This window comes from Mobula hypostoma, chromosome 18 (genome assembly GCF_963921235.1).
Source record: "Mobula hypostoma chromosome 18, sMobHyp1.1, whole genome shotgun sequence".
NCBI lineage: Eukaryota > Metazoa > Chordata > Chondrichthyes > Myliobatiformes > Myliobatidae > Mobula > Mobula hypostoma.
In genome coordinates, this window is record NC_086114.1 from 35,331,176 (window position 1) to 35,357,589 (window position 26,414).

The window sequence follows — 26,414 nt, forward strand, 5'->3', positions numbered from 1 at the left end:
GAGTTTTCAGTGGTCAGCCTCTGGAGTGTTTATTTGAGATTTCTTCTTCTTACGCCCATCACCTCTACCAGGGGATAGGCTGCCGACATCAGCTCGCCAGAGTTCTCTGTCCTGGGCCAGTCTTTCAAGTTGTCCCCAGATGTAGCCCATCTTTAAAGATCCTTCCTCTCCCAGGGGTGAGGTCTTTGGAACTTTTATTGGCCTCTGGGTTTTTATGGGATGGAGTTGCTAGCTCCATGCACAACCCTCCTCCTTTCACCGCTGGGCTTGGGATCGCCATAGCAGAGTTAACTATTTGGAATCTGTAACCCATCAAATTGCACTTGTCCACAGAATGTCAGGTTCCAAACATCCCACCTGCTGGTTTTGTCCTCCAGACATCTCACAGTGTGATGCTTATAATGGGATAGTCCACAGAGCTGTAAAGCTGTTTCAGCTGTGTTCTCATTTGATAATGACCAGGTGTCGATTGCATGAACTTACTGAGCTGGTTTGTTCTGCCATTTCCAAATGCTCTCCTAAAGCAACAAAACATCCTCCCAATGCCTGCTGGGATACTTGACATAGCTCTGGGTGCTCATGCTCAGTTTTAATGTAGAAGTCATGAGCAGTAGCCGATTAAGCGATCACAGTGGGTGCACATATTCACTGCAAAGTCCCACCCATTGCAGAAGTGGACAGCTGTCACAGTTCACCCTGAAGATGATGGTAATTTTTTTTTTGTGTGTAATAATGTTGTTCGTATACACAGTGCATCTTACTTAATGGCAGCAAATGGATCAAAATGTCATGATTTTTGACCTGCATAGTCAATAAGCAGTACCAACACTGGAATAAAGACACCTGTGTGATTTCAAGTGTCCACCAGAATAGCATTTATATATGTTGAAGTAATAGTTATTCCTACAGGACTTTATTGCTGGCAGTTCTTGGAAGACATGGAGGTTTCTGTGAATTGATAATTCACTTCAAAGATCTTTTCATTGGTGATCTAATGCTGACACTAATCACGGGGGCTTGAGACCACATTGATCAGGGATACCTTCAGGCTGAAGTTATCCAGGACCTATCTGCCAAAGCATGCAAGTACTATTGGTGTTGCCAACTAGAAAATGGCGGTGTGTACAAAACGTGTTGGTTGGCTTTCAACATATCTCAAAGGGAGGAAATCATGATAAAGGCGTCCCAATTGTTCTGTAATTCATGATAAGCTGCTACAAACTTCTGAAACGCTGGCAAAGTTCTATAGATGTGTGGTGGAGAGTATATTGACTGGCTGCATCACAGCCTGGTATGGAAAAACCAATGACCTTGAATGGAAGATCTCTCACAAAGTAGTGGATACGGCCCAGTCCATCGCAGGTAAGGCCCTCCCCACCAATGAGCACATCTACATGGAGTGTTTTCACAAGAAGGCAGCATCCATGCTCAGAGATCCCCAGCACCAAGGTCATACTCTGTTCTCACTCTGCCATCGGGAAGAAAGTACAGGAGCCTCATGACTCACACCACCATGCTTAGGAACAGTTATTACCCATCAACCATCAGGCTCTTGAACCAGAGGGGGATAACATCACTCAGCTTCACTTGCTCCATCACCGAACCATTCCCACAACCTACAGACTCACTTTCAAAGACTCTTCATCTCATGTTCTTGATATTTATTGCTTATTTATTTATTATTATATTTCTTTTCTTGTTCTTTGTTTTTGTATCTGCATAATTCGTTGTCTTTCGCACACAGGTTAAGTGCCCAGTTGGTGCAGTCTTTCATTGGTTCTATTTTGGTTGTTGCATTTATTGAGTGTGCCCGCATGAAAATGAATCTCAGGGGAATATGTAATGACATACAGCATATGTACATTGATAATAAATTTACTTTGAACTTTGATGTGGCATTAATCCATTAGCATAATCTTAACATAAAATCACCTCTTCACAATTGACTTCTGAATGATTTTCTGCCTTTAATTTTCTAGATGAGCTCGATAATTCTTAGGCTAGAATCATGCTTTTCAGCTGCCCTTCAGAAAAGCAGGTTAACATTGGTTAACAGTATAAACATTGGTACTGAGAATAGGTGAATGCAAAATGTATTGTTGCAAGCCTGGCCAGTGCTGGAACTGATCAGGCTTGCAACAATGCCATCATAAGAAAGCCTTCATAAATTGAAGTGTTGAGTACAGGAGCTGGGATGTTATGATGAACTTGTATAAGGCATTGGTGAGGCCTAATTTGAAGTATTGTGTGCAATACTGGTCACATACCTACAGGAAAGATGTCAATAAGATTGAAAGAGTGCAGAGAAAATTTACAAGGACTTTGTCTGGACTTGTGGACCAGAGTTATAGGAAAAGGTTGCTTTATTCCCTAGAGCGTCGAGCATGAGGGGAGATTTGATAGAGGTATACAAAATTATTAGGGTAAATGCAAGCAGGCTTTTTCTGTTGAGGTCATGGGTTAAGGGTGAGAGGTGAAATGTTTAAAGGGAGCTTGAGGGGGAATTACTTCACTCAGAGGGTGGTTAGAGTGTGGAACAAGCCACCAGTAGGCACGGTGAATATGGGTTTGATCTCAGCATTTAAGGGACATTTGGGTAGGTACATGGATGGGAAAGGTATGGTGGGGTGCAAGTTGATGGGACTAGGTGGAATAGTTCAGCACAGACATTTGGGCTGAAGGTCCTGTTTCTGTGCTATAGTGTTCTATAACTCTAGGAAATAGATTTTGATGTTTTTCAAGCTTGCTTGATTTTATCCTGTTTGTTATGATCTCGACCTAGTGATTGCCTTCAGATCAAAATTGCCACAATGTGGTTGGCTCTGATTTGCTACTCTATAAAGTTTCAAACTGCAGCTACGAAAGTTTGTTACCACATGAACTGCAACATCTTTTTCATACGTCAGCAAACAAACTCAGAGCTGGTGTCTGTTTGAACGTGTATGGTTGAACTGTATAATGGGTGCTTGCCAGCTCTATCTGTCAAAGCTCCCACATGAAATTTGTATCACCAGGAAACAAAATGTACCCATTTACATCAATTAACTATTGATGTCATGCCATTATTTTTAACAGAAAATTAGAATTCTCACCAATTTCAGGTACTATTGTACACTGCAAGTTGCTCTGATTGCTCAGACACAACCAACCCAATTCCCTTCCTTGAGTGCATATCCAAAAGATAACTGGTGGGTGGACAGCTGGACTGAAAACTGGCTTGGTCACAAGACAGATTGTAATGGAGGGGTGTTTCTCTTCGTGGAGGCGCATGACCTCTGTTGTTTGAGACATCTGGGTGTTCCAATTCATAATATTTGAAGATGGCTTAAAAATCAGCGGAGTTGTGGATAGTGTGGAAGGCTGTCAAATGCCACAACAGGGATATAGATCATTTAGAAATTTGGACAGAGAAACAGCGGATGCAATTTGATCTTTACAAGTGTAAGGTGTTGCATTTTGGGAGGTCAGATCTGAGGGAGGATTACAGTATAAAGTGAACGATATACAGAGAGTACTTTGGTTCAAGTATATAGCTCTCTGAAAGGAGTGACACAAGTGGGTAGGGTAATAAAATGTCATATTGCATGTTTACCTTCATCAGTTGGAGCACTTGAGTAAAAAAATCTGAAAGTCAAGTTATAGATAATTTTATGTGGAGTATTGTCTGCAGTTCTGGTCACCGTGCTCCAGGAGAGATGCGGAGGTTTTGGAATGAGCACAGAAGACGTTCATCAGGATGTTGTTTGGACTGGAGTATATCAGCTAAACAAATTGGATTGTTTTCCCTTTAGAGTTGAAGGCTGACATAAATATATGAAATTATGAGAGGCATGTAAAAGGGAGAGAGAGAGAGAGATTTATTTTCCCCAGGGAGCAAAGGCCAAATAACAAAGGGCAAAGGATTAAAGTGAAAAAGAGGAAGTTTAAAGGAGATGTGTGAGGTGAAATTATTACACAGAGCGTTAGGTGCCTCGGGCATACTGTCAAGGGAAGTGATAGAAGTAGAATTGATGGAAAAGTTTACGAGCCATTTAGATGGCCACATTCATAGGCAGGGAACAGAGGGATACAGACCATATGCTGGAAGATGGGATCAGTTTAGAATGGTATCATACTTGCTGCAGAATTGGCAGCCAAAGGGCCTGTTCTTACACGTCACTGTTCAGTGTTCTATATAATATCAATAAATAATAAACTAGGATCTGTGAAAGGGCAAGAGTTTTTGTAGAATGCAATAAGATAATACTAGATGGACTGAGAATACAAAGGATTTCTTGATCTTTCAAGAAAATAATAAATAGGGAACAGAAACTTAAAAGAATTGGTTGGAGGATTCCAGAGATGAGGGGAAAAATCAGTCTGGACTTTAGGGTAGGAACACAATGGGAAAGGCCTTTTCTCCACTAACTCAGTAATTGAAGACCAGTAGAATAAGTCAGTTAGGGTTGCAGGTCAAGAGAATGGAGGTGTTAATAAGGCAAATCAGGCTTGGAGTTGGGGGCAAGGATGGTTATTTGGAGAATGGGACAACAGGGAATGATTTTTGGAGGATGAATTATTAACAGAAGCGAGCCTCAAGTTGCGGGTTCAAAGTTTAGATTAAATTTATTATCAAAGTGCATATATGTTACCATATGCTACCTTGAGATTTATTGTCTTGCAGGCATTTACAGGAAAAAGGAAATATATTAACATTTTATGCAAAAATATACATAAACAAAGACTGCCAAATAAAGTACAAAAGAAAACAAACTGTATAAATTAAAAAAATGAGAACATGAGTTGTAAAGAGTCCTTGAAAGTGAGTCTGTAGGATGTAGAATTAATTCACAGTAGTGCGAATGAAGTTATCCACGTTGGTTCAGGAGCCTGATGGATTAGGATTGTAACTGTACTGGAACCCGATGGTGTGGGAGCTAAGGCTTCTGTACCTCCTGTCCAATAGTAGTAGCCCTGGATGGTGTCAGTTACGTGATTGTACTGGGACCTGAAGGGCACAGGGTGCTGCATAAATCTACAAGCAGGTCCTAAGCCCATTGGCAGTGAGGACTGAATACTACTTCAAGACAATGAATGTGTTGGGCCCAGTGGGACAGCATGGGTATCTCCTGAAGTGATGCCAACACAAGCCAATTCACAAGTAAAATCTGGAATCGTGTGAGTGCCCACCTCACTCATGGGACAAAACTGCACAAATGAATTTTGTGCGAGTGACATTAAAACCTGTATCCTGCTGTTTTGACACAAGCCTGAATGTGTGCTGCTGTCCATCGTAATAGACATCATAGTCACAGAGAACCCAGGTGGAATTTGCGGAACTGAGCAAATAAACCGTGAACACGACACAAAAACCCTGTCTAATCCAAGGTTCATGAAATTGATTGAGTAGTGACTATTCCTTAGTTTATTTATAAATCTTCCTAATTTATTTCTGAATAGTGGCAAAAAAATCTTTATATTAACTCAAGAGGCCTGGCTTAGATTCTCCAATAAATGAAAGCTCTGACTGTGGAGTACTCCCTCTGTAGAAGCACCAGCCAAGATCTTATGCTCAAATGAAATGGCAACTGAACCCTTGAATGTGCGGCTTAGAAGATCCACTGAGTCACAACTGTATGTGATTTTACAATCACACTGTATGAATGTCACCTGTAGCTGTTCCAAGGAAACCCAGTGTGTTCACTGTCTCAGAGTAGCTACACATTTAAAGGTGAGAATGTAGTAGGCTGTAAACCAAATATCATTAATCTTAAAAGGAAGGGATGAAGATAACAGACGGCGAGGTGCAGTGCAACAGGGCCACAACACAGGATCGAATAGCCAGCTATCTTTGCAGCGTCAGTACTGAATTTATTTCTTGCAGTTTGGAAAGCTAAACATGACACAGAACTACAAACGGTACAGTACATTTCCATGCTCTGAGTGCACACAATAAAACCCAAACCATTAAAAAAAAGGAAAAATTCATTCAATCTTATTCTCCCTACTTCCTAATGTGGAAGGCACATCCAGATTTCAGTGCAATCATAAATAGTAACATACCTGAGATTTAGGGCATTTGACTTCTCACAGAAGCAAGGAGTCAAGTGTTAGAGACTCCTGACTGTTGGTGTAAGTTGTTTGGTAGCCTTTATACGATGAGTTATTATAATTTGGAAGGCGTTGTCTGAAGGGGAGGTGGAAGTAGATTTAATTAAGCTACTGGTGAAGATGGGCGCAGATTATTGCTTAGCTCATGCAAAATGCTGGCACAGGCACAATGGGCCTCTTTTGTATCATTGTGTGGTAACAGGAATGGGGAAATCAAACATGACTGCTATTATCATTATCAAAAATACATGTTAAAAAATACACCCCACCTTGAGAGAGTCTGCACAGCAGATCATCTGTATTAGGAGGGGATGAATTAGGCTGGCAATCTCTCTAGCAGCAAGGCAGTGATGTGCTACAATGGGAAACTTCTGCTCCTTCATACATTTCCTCCTTCCACAATACAGTAGAACCACTTTGATGGTTTCTTTAAGTGCTGATTAACTGGAGGCCAGAACAAATCTGAAAGACGTTTTACTTCCATTCACTCTGTAATGATGGCAGCCTGAAAGGAAGGAGTTGGTCCACTGCAAGTGCACTTGACTGTTTAAAATACCCTGAGAAATTACTTCCTTTAGCAGTCATGGCTGCCATCCTGTTATTCGAGGCAACAAAATGAAGTAGTTTTCAGAGAAATTGAGCTCAGTTATCTACCTGCCCTGCAACCCTCAGCACCTTCACCAAGACCTGCACCACCGACCCTGACTGGGCCCTGCCAGTAGCAATGGTGCCTACTAGTGCAGTCTTGAATTCAATCACGAAAGAAGCTCATTGCAAAAGGCCAGAACCTTTGGGGAAACTGGAAGGAAAAGATAGTAGTTACCACCTTTCTGCCTTCCTCATCTTTCGATTGACCCAATCCAGTGGTAGGGCAACCTCAAAATCAAACGGCACTTCTTCTAGGAACCTTCTAAAGAAGATGAACGAAACTGAAGTACGGGGGCTAGGAGTTCCCCAGTACTTTTCTATGTCTTTCTTGGATTGTGGAGTGTGGATGGAGGGGGGAGGGGTGCAGTGTGGGGCAAAGGGTACGGAAATAAAGGGCAGCAAATACTTAATAAAATTAACTATTTTTACTTAATTACTTTACATTTAGTAGCTGAGTATTATTGAGGCACACTAGAGAGGAATGTTGCAATGACATTTCCCACAGACTTGCACTGTGTAAGAGTGGGTGTTTGAAGGAAATCAGTCAATTCTAAAGACAAAAAAAAACAAACATTTTGATAGAGACAATCAAGACTGACAATACATAATCTAAATCACAGGGAAAATCTGATGGTTCCAACCACCCATTGTTGCTCAGCCCCTCTGCGCGCTCCGCTTCTACTTGGCGAATGTAGCCAGGTCTGTACCTCTGGGTTCTGACAGAATTGCGATTTTCTCATCATCCTGTCTGCCGATCAATACGAGGAGAACCGCAGAGGTAATATGGTAAAATTCAAAGGTGAACAGCAGGATAAAAACATAGAAATTTGTGGCCAAGATCCACTCACAAATGGCTCCTATGTGTTGCTTTGAGAGATCTGGATGGACAAAAAAAGCCAAATCTGGAGCAGCGTTAAGGATGATACACAGTAAAGACTAATTCACAGTGACGTAGCATAATAGAGCATGGAAACAAGCCCTTCATTATCACTTAAATCATACACATTGATGTTCTTTCTCCCTGCCCCTCCCTCACACATGTACAAATCTTCCCCCACCCATTTCCATCTCCTTTTGAACGATCAGTCCAACTCTGTATGCCATCTACATCATTAGATGAATTGGAAAATTTATCTGAAGGTTGCCACCAAACCAGATTCTGAATCTGATGCACAGACAGCTTGCTTTTAAAATTACTTCCTAATTTTTACATTAATCCAGAGAGTCTGGCCCAACCCCTTACCGGAAGGACATATTATATATAAGAAAAAGAATCAGGATTAATGTCGTAAACACTAATGCCTGCTCTTGTCACTCAAAAAGATCCTGATCGACACTGTGACTTGTTCATTTTCCCATCTGATTCCATATCCTCTGCTCCACCAGCCTCCAAAATTCAGCCAAACTCAGCCTTGAATTCAGCCTGTCTGAAGGGATGTGAAGGGAGTCAGAGAATTTCAAAGACCTACATAAAGACAGTTCTCCTCACCCTAGTTCTAAAAGATCAATTCTTATCCTGATTCTTTGCCCTCCAGTTTAGATTCTCCAGTGCAAGTCACCCTTGGAATGTACCCTGTTGACCTTCCTAGATTCTTGTTTTTCTTAATGCAATTACCTCCCATTTGTACAAACCATTTGTTCTCAATCTCTTTTTACTGGTCTATCCCCTCATTCCAGGAATTAATCTAGTGAATCTGCACTGCAAGGAAAGCAGATCTTCTTTTTCGATATGGAGACCAAATGAAATCACGCCATAGCTCTGCGCAGCTTTGGTTTGAGCTCCTTATTTGTGTATCCGGTCTTCATGAAATAAAGCCAAGGTACAAGTTGTTTGCTGTACTTACTTGTTTACTTTCTCTCTCTCATGAATCGGAATTGACATTCGCTGGTGGTTCCTATAGCTCTCCAATCATCTTCCTGACAATATTATAAATACTGTATTTATTCCATCATTATATAACCGTATTATCATTAGCCTTATTATTTAAGAAAAAGATGATCAGATTTAAAAATTTTTCATTACAATGTACATTCATTGATTACTTTGGAATACAGTGGATTCCATTTTATTGGGACAAATCAGGCCCAGTGCATTTTGGTCCAATTAAGCAGCTGCCCCAATTAGTCAAAGTTTCATGAAAATAGATAAAAAGATATAACAAAGACAAACTGCCATTTAACTGAGTAGAAATTTATGTATTTAAATAAAATATGGAATAAATTAGAACACTACCAATACTTCTACAATGCTATAAAACTGTGTATTACTTCCTAATAGTTATCAACGGAGGAATTCATCTGCCATGTTCTTTTGATTGACTATAAATTAACAAAACCGACGCAGACATCTAAATGGACTGCCTTCATAGAACGCTTTAGGTGATTGCATCCTCCAAGTCTTCATTTTCATTGGAACATTCAAGATGGTTATCAATTGCATTGTAATTCCTAACTAGAAGAAGAAGTGAAATGGTTTCATTTTCACTTCCGGTTGTTTGGGGCATCTCCAAGCCTGAATGCTTGAAACTGCGGTGAACAAAACAGTTCTCAATTATCTTACTGCTTATTTCTCACCAACATTCAGTGACAAAAATCACTGCTTTTTGCACACAGGCACACGCAACTGATGCTAACTAAAAAACCATCACTCTAAGCACGGTCTAGTGTCTAATGGCCACGCAAGTGCATGTGGCTGACGCTAGTTAGAAACTGTTTAGCAACAGTCTCTGCCTCAATGAACAGAATCCACTGTATTCCTTTAAATGTTTTCACAAATCATCCATTGGCAAGTCATTAATTTAATTTCCTATCTAACCTATTCAAATCACGCATAATTAGTTTCACTTAATGGGAAGACTGCCTTTTGTACCTGGACTGTATGTATCCCTTTCAAACTGGATATATTTCATTTCAATTACCCTTACTATGGGTTTTACTATGGGATTAATGATCAATCTTGTATTGTTACAGAAAATATGTCTAAAATGGTCCCATGCCACCTTGCTTCAGAAAATTACATTATATGTATTTTTTATATATATTCTATACATTGGAATGTACATTCCAAATATATTCTATGAATCCATCCCTAAACTGCTTTTGCCAGTTTATTCTGCCTTCATAAAAATGAAAATCCCCCATATTTATTATATTATTTTTGGCAAAACCTCTTTTTATTTCTTAATTAATTTTATTTCCAATCATGGCGATAAACTAAATCTGTTTATTTTTATTCTATTTTAATTGCCACTTATGTTGATACTATTTCTTGTTTTCTTGTACCACCATCAAACATGACAACACCTCATCTTATTTTTAAAAAATCAGATGCAATGCCCAACCAGCCTTCTATCTCCTATAACTTGCAGGTTAACTATTCAACCTTCTTTCTATCACGAGTGTTGAGCCAAAGCCATGTATCATTCCTTGTAACACACACTAAATGCTGAAGGAACTCAGCAGGCCAGGCAGCATCTACGGAAATACGTACAGTCAGAGTTTCAGGCCAAGACCCGTCAGCAAGACTGGAGCAAAAAAGCTGAGGAGTAGTGTTGAAAGGTGGGGGCAGGGGAGGGAGAAACACAAGGTGATAGGTGAAACCAGGAGGGGAAGGGGTGAAGTAAAGAGCTGGGAAGTTGATTGCTGAAAGAGATACAGGATTGGAGAAGGGGGAGTCTGATAGGAGAGAATGGAAGGCCATGGAAGAAAAAAAGTGGGGAGGAGCACCAGAGGGAGGTGGGGAGCAGGTAAGGAGCAAAGGTGAGAGAGGGAAAAGAAGATGGGGAATGGTGAAGTGGGGGTGCTATTACCAGAAGTTTGAAAAATCTATGCTCGTGCCATCAGGTTGGAGGTTACCCAAATGGAATATAAGGGATTGTTCCTCCAATCTGAGTGTGGCCTCATCACGGCAGGAGAGGAGGCCATGGATAGACATATCGGAATGGAAATGGGAAGTGGAATTAAAATGGATGGCCACCGGGAGATCCTGTTTTTTCTGGCAGACGGAATGTAGGTGCTCGGTAAAGTGGTCTCCCAATCCACATTGGGTCTCACTGATATACAGGAGGCCACACCAGGAGCACCAGACACAGTAGATGACCCCAACAGACTCACAGGTGAAGTGTTGCCTCACTTGGAAGGATTGTTTAGGGCCCTGAATGGTAGTGACGAAGGAGGTGTAGGGACAGGTGTAGCATTTGTTCCATTTGCAAGGGTAAGTGCCAGGAGGGAGATTAGTGGGGAGGGACGAATGGACAAGGCAGTCATGTAACGAGCGATCTCTGTGGAAAGTAAAAAGTGGGGCAGAGGGAGGGAATGATGTGCTTGGTGGTGGGATTCCATTGGAGATGGTGGAAATTGCGGAGAGTTATGTGCTGAACGGGGAGGCTGGTGGGGTGGTAGGTGAAGACGAGAGGAATTCTATCCCTAGTAAAGTGGCAGGAGATGGGGTGAGAGCAGATCTGTGTGAAATGGAAAATGCGGTTGAGGGCAGCGTTGATGGTGGAACCTTACTTGTATTGTGTTTCCCTCTGAGCCACTAATTCATCCATTTTATTATGAACACTTTACGTATTTGAATACAATATCTTTATCTTTAATGCTGTATGACTTGCTAGAGGTGGTAGTATTTCCATGTTGCCCTCTTCCTTCTGTTCAGGAGGGGAGTAAATTTTTATAACAAATAAAGGAACTAAATATATGTTAGCCAAATTTGCTGATGAATCAAAAATATACAGGAAAGCAAGTAGTGAGGAGATGGCAAAGAATCTGCGAATTGATATGGGCAGATTAAGCAAATGGACAATATATGTTGGCCGACTGAGTATAATGCATGGAAATAAGAGGTTATCCAGTACAGTATAATAAGACCAGGAAAACAGAATATTGCTAAATAGAGAGACCTGTTGTGCAAAAGGATATAGGTGACTCCATACAAGAAGCTAAGAAGTTAATATGCAGCCACAGGTGGGAATTAGGGAAGCAAATGGAGGATAGCCTTTAATGTAATGGGGTGGGGGAAGTGTAACATAAATATGGGGAAGTCTTACAAGTACAAGGTGAAGGTACTTGGAGGACTGCAAACAGTTTCGTAAACAATTGTTATTTATGTTTGCGTTAGAGGGAATTCAGAGAAAGTTTACTAAGATGGAAGGTTTGTTAATTGGGAAATGGATGCGGAGATTGGGATTCAGAAGAATATCACATGACCTTATTGAAACATTTATAAGATACTGAATGGGATTCATAGAACAGATGCTGAAAATGGTTCAGATTGTGCTGGTCTGGGCTGCTTCATTTTCTGAGGAGGTGAAATGGAATTGAACATGGTGAAATCACTAGTCAAACTCTTTGAATGTGTTAACACTACTCTCACGTTCCATGGGAAATGTAGTTTCGAACGGTTCCTTCTGTACATATCAAATCCTCCGTGCCTTTACTACGTTTACTGATTCTGGCTCCAGAATTACCTGGTAAATTAGCTTGTGCGGCAGCTGGATGGAGTCCACACTGTGAAACTCTGAGGCTAACGCACTTGGGAGACCCACACACGTACATTCACTCTCCGGTGTGAGTCACCAGACTGTGTGCAAATGCCCAGAATCAGTTTATTTGGCTTTCCACCCCTGCACTGTGACACCAACTAATGCAGCAAATGGCATGGACGGATATTACATGAGCTTGGAGGATTCCTTTCCAAGCAAGAAATTTTTTGCATTATGGAAAAGGGCAAGCAGGTAAATATTGACTATTTAAATAAAACCAGCAAAACCACGATGGGCTGAATGGCCCACTTTTATTTTGTAAGGCCCCATAATTCTGGAAATAAATGTTCTGTGCATTCATCTTCCTCTTTCATTCAGTTTAAACAAAGCCAGGAGCAGGGTTGAAAGCCACTCATCATCAAGAAAGGATACAACTGATAGAAAAGATCACTTGAAGGCTGCTCAGCACTCCACGTATCGGCACCAGTAAGTATTCTTTTCCTGTTATACATAGCCTGTACGTTAAGATAGTCTGTAATATGCAATAAATACAACCGCTGACAAAACACAGTGAGGCTCCAAAGTAGTGCAGCACCATGAGAACTGACGGCTGTAAAGAAAGCAAACCATTATTGCTCTTTGACTTTAACACAATGGGTTAAATTACATTCACATTAATTCACAAATTGAAGCATCACACACAAAAGGCTGGAGGAGCTCAGCAGGCCAGGCCACATCTATGGAAATGAACGGATAGTCAACAGTTTGGGCCAAGACCCTTCTTCAGGACTGAGAAGGAAGGGGGAAGACGCCAGAATAAAAAGGTGCGGGGGGAGGGAAAAGAGGATAGCCAGAAGGTGAGAGGTGAAGCCAGATCGGTGGAAAAGTTAATGGGCTGGAGATGAAAGAATCTGATAGGAGAGGAGAGTGGACCATAGGAGAAAGGGCTCAGGAGGAGGATATAGGCAGGTGAGAAGAGGTAAGAGGCCAGAGTGAGAATAGAAGAAGAGGGGAGGGGGAAGGAATTTATTTTTGAATTGAAGTCGAATTAAATTGAAGTTGTAATCTTAAGAAATTCTAGCTGGCTTACTCTTCAATCATAATGAGCAAATGAAAGAAAACTGTTTGTCAAATAATACCCAATCTTTTCTGTCAGCTGTATTCCTGCTGTTCCCACTTCTAATCACTCCCAACATTCAACTTCCAGGATTTTCAATGATGTTTCATTTTTATCATTCAGCATTTTCATTGGAATTTCCGTTTACCCCACCTCCCATCAACAGGATGCTCATTCCTTCCAGTTCCCATCTTTTGAGACATTGCATCTGTTTCCTGTCTTCAATTCCCAAACTCATTCTTCCATCAGAGCTAATATCTTTGATTTTTTTCATCCTCTGTCCATCTCTTTAATATAATTCCTTTTGTTGATTTTCTACTCTTCAGTATGGATATCATTTAATAACCCATCCTAATATGCTGCCCCATTCTAGAGGTATTTATTAGTCCAACCAGGTTACTTATGGCAAATATTACTATGAAGTTCATTTTATCATTTTAAGGTGATCATAATATTTACCAAATGGGAAGCAAAGTTAAAATAAAATAAACATTGAGGATAGTTTAAAATAGGAATGGTTATATTTATTTTGACAGAATAAAAATGGCTATATAAAAATATAAAATGGCCATATTGCATTGGCCACCAATGGAATTGAGGGGTGCACATTAAATCGATATTTTACAAAATTGCACAATACTCAAATAACTACCAGTGACTTACAAATTAACTTCAGGAAAAGCACCAACTTCAGCTCATTGAGTAATATATTTCTGACATTCACAAATTTTTTATATTTACATACTAGTTTAAAATGGCAAATTCTGCATCCATCTAATCATTTGTTTATTGTCCATTGGGATAGGAACCAGCCTTTTATAAACCAATTTGAAATGGTTTGGGCAGCCTCAGCAAAATCACTGATAATGGGCAGCGGGGGTCCCACATTTGATGTTAGTTTGACCATTTTGCTAAGAGATGTCCAAGTCACTTTTGAATCCACATCCCAGTTTTAGATCCACATCCAACTACATATGTTCATTATTTACATTTTATTAATCAGGAAAACACTTAACTCTGGGCAGTCAACAACTAACAGATCAGTCATCAATTACATCCCAGAATAAAGTAAATCGGTCACATCTTATTCACAATGACTTACGTTACAGTTTCCAGCAATGAAGCCTCCCACGGAACCAAAGAAGCCAACAATCATAGCAACCTTACTCAATGCAGCATCATCCACTTTTCGGTCCACTACCTGAGCATGTCGAAAAATACACACAATGGCGACTGGAAGAATCAGACCAGGGACACGTTATTAAAAATGCCTAATTCTAAGTCATTTGTCAGCCATTTGTTCTCTTACAGACACATTCCCTCCCTTTTTTGGGAACAATTGGAACCATAAAGATTTACTGCTCAGAATATTAATCCCATCCTGTCTAAACTGACCTTTGCTTGTGAAATTTAAACTAATTCTATGAACTTTTGTCTCCATCTCATTCAGCCATTTATGGTTTATTTCCTTATAGGGGATAGCTGATTCTCCTTCAGATACAATGTGCATTCCTATTTACCTTACCCTGGGGCAGGCAAAATTGCAGTCAGTGGGATGAGTTGTAATATAAAAGTGGGACAAAATTGAAAAGGGTGACGGATGTGGGACTGAAGGTGTTATATTTGAATGCACACAGTATACAGAATAAGGTAGATGATCTTGTATCGTAGTTAGAGATTGGCAGGTATGATGTCACAGGCATCACTGGGTAGTGGCTGAATGAAGATGATAGTTGGGAGGTTAACATCCAAGGTAAAAAGACCCTGATGGGAGTCATATACAGGCTTCCGAAAAGTAGCCATGATTTGGGCTACTAATTCCAATGGGAGATAGAAAAGGCATGTCAAAAGAGCAATGTTACAATAATCATGGGGGATTTCAGTATGCAGGTAGATTGGGAAAATCAGGTTGGTTCTGGATCCCAAGAGAGAGAAATTGTAGAACGCCTATGAGATGGCTTTTTAGAGAAGCTTGTGGTTGAGCCCACTAGAGAACCGGTTATTCTGGATTGGGTGTTGTGTCATGAACTGGATTTGATTTGGGAGCTTAAGGTAAAGCAATGTTTAGGACACAGTCACCATAATATAATTTGAGAGGGAGAAGTTATAGTCAGATGTATCTGTATTACTGTGGAGTGAAGGGAATTACAGATCTATGAGCAAAGAGAAGCTGGTCAAAGTTGATTGGAAGGGGACACTAGCAGGGATGATGACAGAACAGCAATGGCTGGAGTTTGTGGGAGCAATTCGGAAGCCACAGAGTACATATGTCCCAAAGGAGAAGTATTCTAAAGGTAGGAAAGCACCACCTTGGCTGACAAGGGAAGTCAAGACCAACATAAAAGCAAAAAAGAGGACATAAAATAGAGCAAAAATTTGAGGGAAGTTAGAGGATTGGGAAACTTTTAAAAACCAACAGAACATAACTAAGAAGTGACAAGGTGCCGCACATAAGGTGCGGATGATATGAAGATAGGTGGAGGGGTAGATAGTGTTCAGGAAGCAAGGAGGCTGCAGAAGGACTTAGGCCGACTAGGAGAATGAGCAAAGTAGTAGCAGATGTGACAAAGTGTTGGGAAGTGTATGGCCATGCACTTTAGCACAAGGAATAAAGACACAGACTACTTTCTAAACAGGAAGAAAATTCAAAACTCTGAGGTGTAAAGGGACTTGGAAGTCCTCGTGCAGGATTCCCTAAAGGTTAATCAGCAGGTTGAGTTAGTGGAGAGGAAACCAAAGGTAATATTAGCATTCACTTTGAGAAGACTAGAATATAAAAGCGAAGGTGTAATGCCTTAGGCTTTAAAATGCACTGGAGCAGCCTCAGTTGGAGTATTGTGAGGAGTTTTGGCCCTTTATTTAAGAATGTATGTGCAGTAACGAGTTACGGGATACTCCTGCTGTTCAAAACTGACCAAAGATGTTTCAGAGGCTTATACTTTATATTAGAAATGTATCTTCATCTGAGAACCCAATGTCAGGACTTGCAGGTCACCTTTTGCACTGAGCCAATCCCAGCTTGTCTTTTAAAGATTAGCTTCATTAACAATAAAGATTAATTTTATTTGTCAAGTATATCAAACTTTGAAACATGCAGTGAAATGTGTTGTTTGCATTATCAACCAACATGGTCTGAGGACGTGCTGGGGGCATACACAAGTGTCACCACACTTCTGGCACCAACATAGCATGCCCACAGCTTATTAACCCTAACCTGTACATCTTTGGAATGCGGGAGGAAACCGGAGCACCCAGAGGAATAGCATGTGGTCATGGGGAGAACGTACAAAGTTCTTACAGACAGCGGTGGGAAATGAACCCCACTGCTGGTGCTTAAAGCGTTACACCAACCACTATGCCACCGAGCTGCCTATAAAATTTAATAAATTTGATTATTAAGTGTAACCAAGTGGCACCATTGCTCCATCGGTTGACAGATGTATTACCCACAGGATTTGAGTGAGAAAAACTATTTCACATCAATTGTTATCACTTTTTAACTCATTTTGTGTTGCAAAGCAAAATCTACTTAGAAATGGACTGAGACTATCCCAAGGGTCCTTACTGCTAAAGGGTGCAAACCTTCATACTGCCAATGTGGGTTGACTCAGCTCTAAAAGGTATTGCATTAATCCCTCGTATACATACCTCAACCAGTAGAAACAGATCATAAAGGAGCATGGATTTCTCCAGGTTAGGGTTATCTGGAGGGATTTTTCCAACTTGGTATGAGGTAGAGAGGTGATTACAACCTGGAAATATCTATCATTAACTCAGTGTGTCAGAGCACAGCCTGTTTGTGCTGTCACTCTTGTTTTAACATTTTCAACTCGCTCTGACACATGTATAAATCGTACAGCCACGATAATCCAGCACTCAAATTCATTACTTCATCAAGGCATGTTCTGATTAAAATAGTGTTCTGGAGCAATCCATTCTGAAAAAATAAAACATTATTCGTGCAATATTGCCGTTGCACTATACTCACATAAAACAGACACTGCGTTGAGCACCGCACTGTAGAGGGAGTTTTCAGGGAGGTTCATGCCACTGGTGCTGGAATCAGAAGCAAATATGAGTACAGAAACAATGCAACCTATTCAGCAGTGAGGAAGGAGAAGAACATGAATCACAGTATGGCTCCGGATAAGAAATTGTCTATCTGAGATCCTAGACAATCACTGACTCAGAATTAAGTTTAATACCACTGGCACATATCATGAAATCTGTTGTTTTGTTGCAGCAGTACATTGCAATGCAGAATAAAAAATTATAAATCACAATAAGAAATTTATATAAAAAATAAATTAAATAAGTAGTGCAAAAAGAGAGGGAAAAATAGTGAGGCGGTGTTTGTGGGTTCAATGTCCATTCAGTAATCTGATGGCTGAAGGAAAAAGCTGTCCCTGAAATGCTGAGTGTGTGTTTTCAGGCTCCTGTACCTCCTCCTTGGTGGTAGCAATGAGAAAAGGTTATGCCCTAAGTGATGGGAGTCCTTAATGATTGGATGCTGCCTTTTTGGGGCATTGCCTTTTGAAGGTGTCCTTGATGCTGGGGAGGCTGGTGCCCATTGTGAATCTGGCTGAGTTTACAACTGTCAGCAGCTTTTTCCGATCCTGTGCGGTGGCCCCTCCATACCAAACAAGATGCAGTCAGTTAGAATGCTCTCCATGGTACAACTGCAGAAATTTGCGAGTGTCTTTGATGACACGCCAAGTTTCCTCAAACTCCTAATTAAATATAGCTGCGGTCACGGCTTCTTTGTAATTGCATCAATATGTTGGGCCCAGGAGAGCAGACATCCCACCTCTTCCGGGAGTCTCGCACATATTAATAGTGGCTCCCTGATGCCCGCAAATTATATACAAAGTCCCGGAAATTGATTTTTTTGAGAGCGAGCATGAGAGATCGCGCGAGAAAGAGCGGGAGAGCGAGCGCAAGAGCAAGAAAGCAAGCGCAAGACAGCGAGCGCGAGAGCGAGAGAGCGAGAGCCAGAAAGTAAGCGCGAGTGAGAGCAACCACGAGAGAGAGAGAGAGCACGAGAGCAAGAAAGCAACCATGAGAGAGCGAGCGCGAGTGAGCGACCACGAAAGAGCGAGAGAGAGTGAGAGTAAGAGCGAGAAAGCAAGCGTGAGAGAGCGCGGCCACGAGCGAGAGAGTGCATGCACGAGAGAAAGAGGGCGAGAGTAAGAGCAAGAGCAAGAGCGAGAGTGTTCCAAAAAAAGAAAATGTAAAACGTACATCACCCCAGACTACACTAAAGTGTACCCCTGCCTAATAGGGGTCAAAAATAATGACAGTGTTGCTCACTGCACTGTTTGCAACAGTGACTTTTCTATCGCCCATGGTGGGTTAAGACTGTAAAAGACATGTTGAGGTGAGTTTAACAGGTGTCATTCGTTCATTAGCATAGCTAATGTTATTTAAACTAGCTGGCTAGCGGCTAAGGAGCTACTCTATTGCAAACATCCCACCTCTCCCGGAAGTCTCCAGCAAATTGATGGTGCTACCTTCCTGAAATGAGTTTTTGCAGGGTGGGATGTCTGGAATTCTCAGGGATGTTGACACCCAGGATCTTGAACCTGCTCGTTCTTTCCACTGCTGATCCCTCAACGAGGACTGGTGTGTGTGTCCCCCTCCCCCGACTTCCCCTTCCTGAAATCCACAATCTATTCCTTAGTCTTACTGATGTTGAATGCAAAGTTATTGTTGTTACACCACTCAGCCAGCCAATCCACCTCACTCCTGTACGCATCTTCGTCACCATCTGAAACTCTGCCAACGGCAGTGTTGTTGCCAGTTTTATAGATGGCGTGTGAGCTGTGCTTAGCCTCGCAGTCGTTGGTGTAGACAGAGTTGAGCTGTGGGCTAAGCACCCTTGAGGTGTGCCAGTGTTGATTGTCCGCAAGGAGGAGATGTTATTTCTGATCTGCACAGACTGTGATCTCCTGGTGAGGAAGTCGAGGATCTTGTTGCAGAGGGAGATACAGAGGCCCAGGTTTTGGAGCTTGTATATTAGAACTAAGGGTATAATTGTGTTAAGCGCTGAGCTGTAATCAATAAGCAGCAGCCTGATGTAGGTATTACTATTGTCCAGGTGATCCAAGGACAAGTGGAGAGCCAGTGAGATTGCATCCACTGTAGACCTATTACGGCGATATGGAATGTGCAGTGGGTCCAGGTCCTTGCTTAGGCAGGAGTTGATTCTGGCCATGACCAACCTCTCAAGCACTTCATCACAGTAGATGCGAGTGCCATTGGATGATAGTCATTGAGGCAGCTCACCCTGTTCTTCTTGCGCACTGGTATGATTGTCACCCTTTTGAAGCAGGTGGGAACTTTCTGCTGCAGCAGTGAGAGGTTGACTATGTCCTTGAACATGACCACCAGTTGGTTGGCACAGGTTTTCACTGCTCTACCAGGTACACCATCAGGGCTTGATGCCTTGCAAGTGGTCACCCTTTTGAAAGATGTACTGACGTCGACCTCTGAGACAGAGATCACAGGGTCACCAGATGTTGCAGGGATTTGCACCGGTGTAGTTTTATTCTCCTTTCAAAGCGTGCATAAAAGTTGTTGAGCTCACCTGGTAGTGAAGCATCATCGCAGCCATTCTTGATGTTAGGATTTGCCTTGTAGGAAATAATGTTCTCAATTATTAAGGAGCTAACGCGCGTCCAATTCCACCTCTAACCTCAATCGCAATTGCTTTTTCACTCTCAAAAAGCCTTCTGTAGGTTGTATTGTCACAACCACATACTCTGCCATGGGGTCTGCACACACTTGGAGGTGGGCTGTGAAACATATTCAGCAATCATGCTCGTGAGTATGCACATTCCAACCAATTAGTGCTTCATTGTGGTGGTATTTACCTTCCTTCCTCTCATTCCAGTCTTGTCGAGACATGACCCAAAGCAGAGAAATGTCAACAGTCCCTGCTTACCATTGTCCTGGTTCCAGGACTATCGTTTAGTCTGACACCATTAAGGAGTATTATTTATTTAGTTTGAAGCTACTACTGTCCAGCCACTGTTTCAATGTTAGCTTTAGTTTGACAGTTCTAGTTAATGAACTGTCAAACTAAAGCTAACATTGAAGCAGTGGCTGGACAGTAGTAGCTTCATACTAAATAAATAATACTAATAATGTTGGCCTAGCATTTATTGTTTCTCCCAATGTAATATGTTAGCCTGACTTTGTTTTAGTTTAGTTTAGTTTAGTTTAGTCTTGCTTAGCTCAATTTAGTGTGTTTTTGTTTTGTTTTTCCTTTATTTCTGTACAGTTCCCATTAATGTCAGAGAACTATTGATCTGCTTCAGTGTCTCTCTCTTACCGCTTTTGGGACATAAACACACATCTTTGTCTCATACCTGGACTTCTTCTGTAGTTCTAGATCACTGGTCTTGAATGCCACAGATCTAGCCCTCAGTAGACTACAAATCTCCTGGTTCATTCACGGCTTTTGGTTTGCATATCTCTGGTATGTTCTCAAAGGCACACACTCATCCACACAGGTCTTGATGGAGTTGGTGACAACAGTGGCATACTCATTCATAGTAGAAGATGAATCCCTGAATATCGTCCAGACCACTGACTCAAAGCAGTCCTGTAAGCGCTCCTAAATATCCCTTGACCATACCTTCTTCATCCTCAGCACTGGTGTTGCAGTCTTTAGTATCTGCCTATATGTAGGCAGTAAGAGTACTGCCAGGTGATCGGACTTTCCAAACTGGGTGTGAGATGGCACGGTAAGCTTTCTTGATGATGGTACAGGTTCAATACCCCTTATCAGGAATCCCAAAACCCAAAGACCTCTGAAATCTGAAAATTTTTTGAGCACTGACAAGATGCCACAAACAGAAAATTCCAGAAGGCGCTGGGAAGTTTCCCAGCCAATACACAGGTCTTTGTGCACCACAGACAGTTCTGAGAAGTAATAAACAGAAATTAATAAAAAAAATCAAAAATCACTGCACAAAGTGAAAAATGAAGATCTTGTTTGTGTATTGAAAGAGTGGATTCATCAGCGTTGGAGTGAACATATGCAACTAAATGGCATGCCAATCATGAAACCAGAAAAGATCTATCACGACAAACTGAAAATTGAAAGTAGTTATGAATATACAGCAGGCTAGATGCAGAAATTTAAGAAAAGGTGCAGCATTACATTTTTGAAAGCTTACGGCGATAAACGTTGGCTGATCACGAAGCAGCTGAGAAATTAATTGACGAGTTTGCCAAGATCACTGTTGATGAAACTACAACACTCTGAACGGCTGCATCAGTACATATGTATGATGAACAAGTGTAAGACAAAGATTGTTTGCTGGTAGCACATAAATTCAGAGTCAGAAATGATGGCGATCCCAAGCTATCTCATTATATATTCCAAAATCCAAAACACTTCTAGCACTATGCATTTTGGATAAGGGGTACCCAACTCGATCAATTGTGTTGGTTCCTCTGGTTCCACAGGAGATATGTTGGTGATAGTTGTTCAGAGATTCCTTTAAGCTGGCCTGGTTGACATCACCCGCAATGACAGGAAAGGCATCAGGGAGCCTGTTTCTTGCCAGCTGATTACGGTGCTGAGTTCCTCCAGTGCCTGCCTGAGGTGAAATGTACACCGCTACGAGGATGATAGCGGACAACTCCCTTGGCGGATAAAAAGGATGACAATTAACCACTAGATTTTCTAGGTCAGCTAACCAGGACTGAGCCAGAACCGCCACATCTGTGCACCAAGGTGAGTTAATCATAAAGCGTACTTTACCTCAGCTGCCTTTAAAAGACTGTCCTGTCCTTGTGGAGAATAGCAAAGTCATCAGGCTGCAGCGCTGTGTCCAAAATGGCTGCGGATAGCCACGTTTTTGTGAAGCAAAGTACACAGTAGTCCTTGATGGTCTTCTGGTACTGCAATCTTTGCTGTGAGGTTATCAGTTTTATTTTCCAGATATTGTACATTTGCCAGCAGGATAGTTGGCAGTGGGGGTCAAAGAACTCTGTGTTTCGATCGTACCTGCAGGCTGTCTTGTCTTCCACGTTTCCATTCTTTGAAAGGGGAACTGCACTCACAACCTGAGTCTACAGTCCAGGATCTGCCGATTTTGAGTATCAATTGTGTTTTTAAATGTTTTCAAACGATGTTGCTTACTGAAGTACCTGCGGCTATGACTGTGGATTTCAGCTGTAGTAGTTCTAAACAGGAATATTTGATGATTCCCATTGCAGCTGCACACAAAGGGTCACCACTTATCAGTGCCATCTTAACTTCTATCTTTTTGTTGAGGTTAGTGTATCTGTGTCGATGTTCCCAGGGAAGACTGAGCAAAAGTGAGCACATTCACTCTAGAATGAATAACTCTCACACCTCAAAGTGTATGTCAGCCATGCACTAACATCCCATACACAAAATTTGCGTTAAATCTAGATTCAAGACTGTACCTTCAACAAATAATGGAACAAATGTTTTGTGAGATCATGTTGACTTCATTGAAAAGTTTGTGACATTGCCACTTCCCAGCAACAAAACCTATCCTGAACTAATAAGACAGCTCTAATTTTTGGTTCAGAGGAGCCAAAAAATTCAAGAATTATTAAATCCTAGTTTTTACTCTAGCACAGGAGATGTAAAGACAGAGGAAAGATGATTCTGCTCATCAGAAACCCAGATTTTTGTTTTCACAACTGGAAGGATGCTTGGCACTCAAGATGAGGTAGTAAATTGAATGAACTATTGGCCTTGTGGGATAAGCCAGAGAGTGGTTGTGGATGATTGCCTCTCTGACTGGGAGGCCTGCAGCTAGTGGTGCGCTTCAGGGACTGGTGCTGGGTGAACTGTCATTTGTCATCCAAATCAGCGATCTGGATGATAATGTGATAAACTGGATCAGCAAATTTGCGAATGACACCAAAACGGGGGGTATAGTGGATAGCGAAGAAGACTATCAAAGCTTCTAGCGGGATCTGGACCAGCTGGAAAAAAGTGCTGATTGATGGGAAATGGAACTTAATGCAGGCAAACATGAAGTGTTGCACTTTGGGAGGACCAACCAGGGTATGGGATGGGGCACTGAAGAGTGTGGTAGAACAAAGGGATCTGGGAATACAGATCCATAATTCCTTGAAAGTGGTATCACAAGTAGAGAGTGTCGTAAAGAAAGCTTTTGCACATTGGCCATCGTAAATCAATGCTTTGAGTACAGGAGGAAAGATGTTATTTTGAATTATTTAAGACATTGGTGAGGCCCAATTTGGAGTATCGTGTGCAGTTTTTGGTCACCTGCTTACAGGAAAGATGTAAAGTTTGAAAGAGTGCTGAGAAAATTTACAAGGATGGTGCCAGGACTTGAGGGCCTGAGTTATAGGGAAAGGTTGAATAGGTTAGCACTTTATTTCCTAGAACATAGAAGACTGAGAGGAAATTTGGTAGAGGTATGCAAAATTATGAGGGGTATGGATAGGATAAATGCAAGCAGGCTTTTTCCACTGAGGTACGGTGAGGCTACAATTAGAGGTCATGGGTTAAGGGTGAAAGGTGAAATGTTTAAGGGGAACTTTACTCAGAGAACTGCCAGCACATGTGGTGGACGCAGGTTCGATTTCAACGTTTAAGAGAAATTTGGATAAGTACATGGATGGGAGGGGTATAGAGGGTTATGGTCCGGGTGCACGTCAATAGAATTAGACAGATTAATGGTTTGTCACAGACTAGATGGGCCGAAGGGCCGTTTCTGTGCTATAGTTTTCTATGACCCTAAGATACAACACTTAACTGTGTTTAAACAAAGTAGAGGAAGGGCGGGACGGAGATAGGATACACAGGAGATCTTCTGACATGTCCTCCTCTTCCCAGAAGGAGTTTGGGAATTTGTGCCTTAAGTTCCCTCTGCCACCTTTTACAATGTCATCAGGGATGCTGTTTGCTCTTGTATCTTTGTTATTTTTTCAGTTAACATTTTAACAGAGGGGGTGTCAATCTGCATGGATACTCTGGGATGGGGGTCACTGAATTATACAGCATGGAAGTAGGCCCTTTGGCCCAACTCATCGATACTGACCAAGATGCTTCACTGATCTCATCCCTTTTGCACAGACTTACAGTAAACAAATGAAAAAGTAACAGTCGTTCAACTGGAAGAATCACTATCCCAAAGCACCAGTGACTCAGATTAAGGACACTCGTGTCAGAGATAAAGTAACAAATAAGGAGATCACCAAAGTGTTCCTTGAACAAGTGCCCGATGCTGTCTGTCCTAGGTCAGCACACCTTTACTCTTTGCTCTCAGTTTTTGGGCCACAAATGGCTTCGTCTGCATTATAGAGTCCATGCACGTCTGCATTATCAGCAAGCTGTTGGACCTCCTGTGCTCTTTCGATCACCATCTGTTCTTTAGGTTTAACACTCACAAATTACTGAAGGAGCTCAGCAGATCATCTACAGACGTTTCAGACCTAGACTCTTCATCCTAATCTCACAGCCATCAGGATGAAGGGTCTCAGCCTGAAATGTCAATTTTTTATTCCTTTTCACAGATGCTGAGTTCCTCCAGTATTTTCTGTGTGTTCCAGCATCTGTAGAATCATTGGTGTTCTTTAGGGTGCAGCTTTTCTGTTCAGATTCAGCCTCAAAGAATCTGCAGAGCTCTTTCCTTTCCTTTGAGCTCAATGGCGTTCCCAGTCCAACTTAATTAGCTCCTTGATCTCCTTGTCAAGAGTGAGCTATCCTTTTGATCTAACTGTTTGCTGGTTGAAAAAAAAATTCAAGAGCTTTTTCACAGGTGCTAATTACAGTGAACTTCATGGGAGTCCATGAGCTGTGGAGACCCTGAAGGTCCTGTTGTGTGGGAGTGAACTGACTGTGAGATGCCGTCTAAGATGAGGTACCTTTGAGGTGACCTTGCTTTATTATTACGGTCCAGGACAAGGTCATCTAGTCATGCAGAACTGATTATTTTACGGTAACATTCCTGTTCACACATGGGATCACAATGACGGTGCTAACAGAGCGAATGATGTGGTGGTCATTCCAACAGTCAGCCCTTGGCATGTCAGGTGGGATACACACATCCTTGCCTTCTTTTCTTTAGTTGATGATGTAAACCAATAGATTGGGATTGGTGCCTCAAATACTTATACTTGTCTCTGATCAAAATCAGGAGGTTAATGATAAAATATCACTCTAGGCACTTTATCAAGAGGAGGACCCTGAAGCTGGCCTTCTAAACTTCCTCCTTGCCAATCATAGCTCTCCAAAGGCTTGCCCCCTTTCAGGATCTGGTATTCAAATAATTTAGAAGAATCAGTTGCTCTCCCTCTGAGACCTGGGCAAGGGGAATTTGTCAAGGTACAAGTAGAAGTTCTCCTTGGCCACATTTCCTCAGCCTCTTGATGATCGTAGTATTCTAACTCTGCACTGGAGTGGGTCAGAGGATTATGAAACATTCACTTAACCCACTAATGAAGTCACTGAGGCACTGGACCAGCTCATTCTTAGCAGCATAATCCAATCCATGAGGCAGCACTTCTTTTCTGTTTTGCCTTTTCAGTAGAAGATTCATGCATAGCCTTATTCTTTTAGCTCAGGGGTTCCCAAACCTTTTTAGTGCCATGGAGCCTTACCATAAACCAAGGGGTCTGTGGAGCCCAGGTTGGGAACCCCTGTTAGCTGGACGTTGGGTCTCAGCCTGAGTGGTATTATCAAGAAGAGGTCCATCATTGTCAGAACTGGCTATTCTAGGTTGGGGAGGTGCACGTGCATGACTTCCTTTAACACAAGGTGGTTGTTGCATGCCAGCTACCAGCATGGACGTAGTAGAATTTGTCCTTAGTCTAATGGTCAAGAAGGTCCAAGATGTCTGAAGATCAGGCTATACTGAATGGATTTTAGTAAACAGACATAAATGGTATATGGATGGACAGCTGAAAGACACACACATAGAAATATTGATATGTTATCATTGATACACTCCCAAGACAAATTCATATCGACACACACACACACACACACACACACACAAACAGTGTGGGCTCAGGCTCAAGGGATCTGTCTGTCAATCACTCTATTCAAGCATCTC

General features: G+C 41.7%; 1 protein-coding gene across 1 annotated transcript in view; it reads right to left on the bottom strand.

Annotated features, from left to right (window-relative positions):
- Positions 1-5,827: 5,827 nt before the first annotated feature.
- The window catches only part of si:dkey-228d14.5 (uncharacterized protein LOC796266 homolog), a 69,306-nt gene continuing 48,719 nt past the window's right edge, over positions 5,828-26,414 (bottom strand). Inside the window, exons 4-7 of the mRNA XM_063070189.1 lie at positions 17,327-17,394; positions 14,441-14,571; positions 12,654-12,831; positions 5,828-7,640 (exon numbers count right to left, since the gene is read on the bottom strand). Of these exons, the coding sequence (XP_062926259.1) occupies positions 7,417-7,640; positions 12,654-12,831; positions 14,441-14,571; positions 17,327-17,394 (601 nt within the window). The 3' untranslated portion in view covers positions 5,828-7,416. The remainder of the gene's footprint in view (positions 7,641-12,653; positions 12,832-14,440; positions 14,572-17,326; positions 17,395-26,414) is intronic.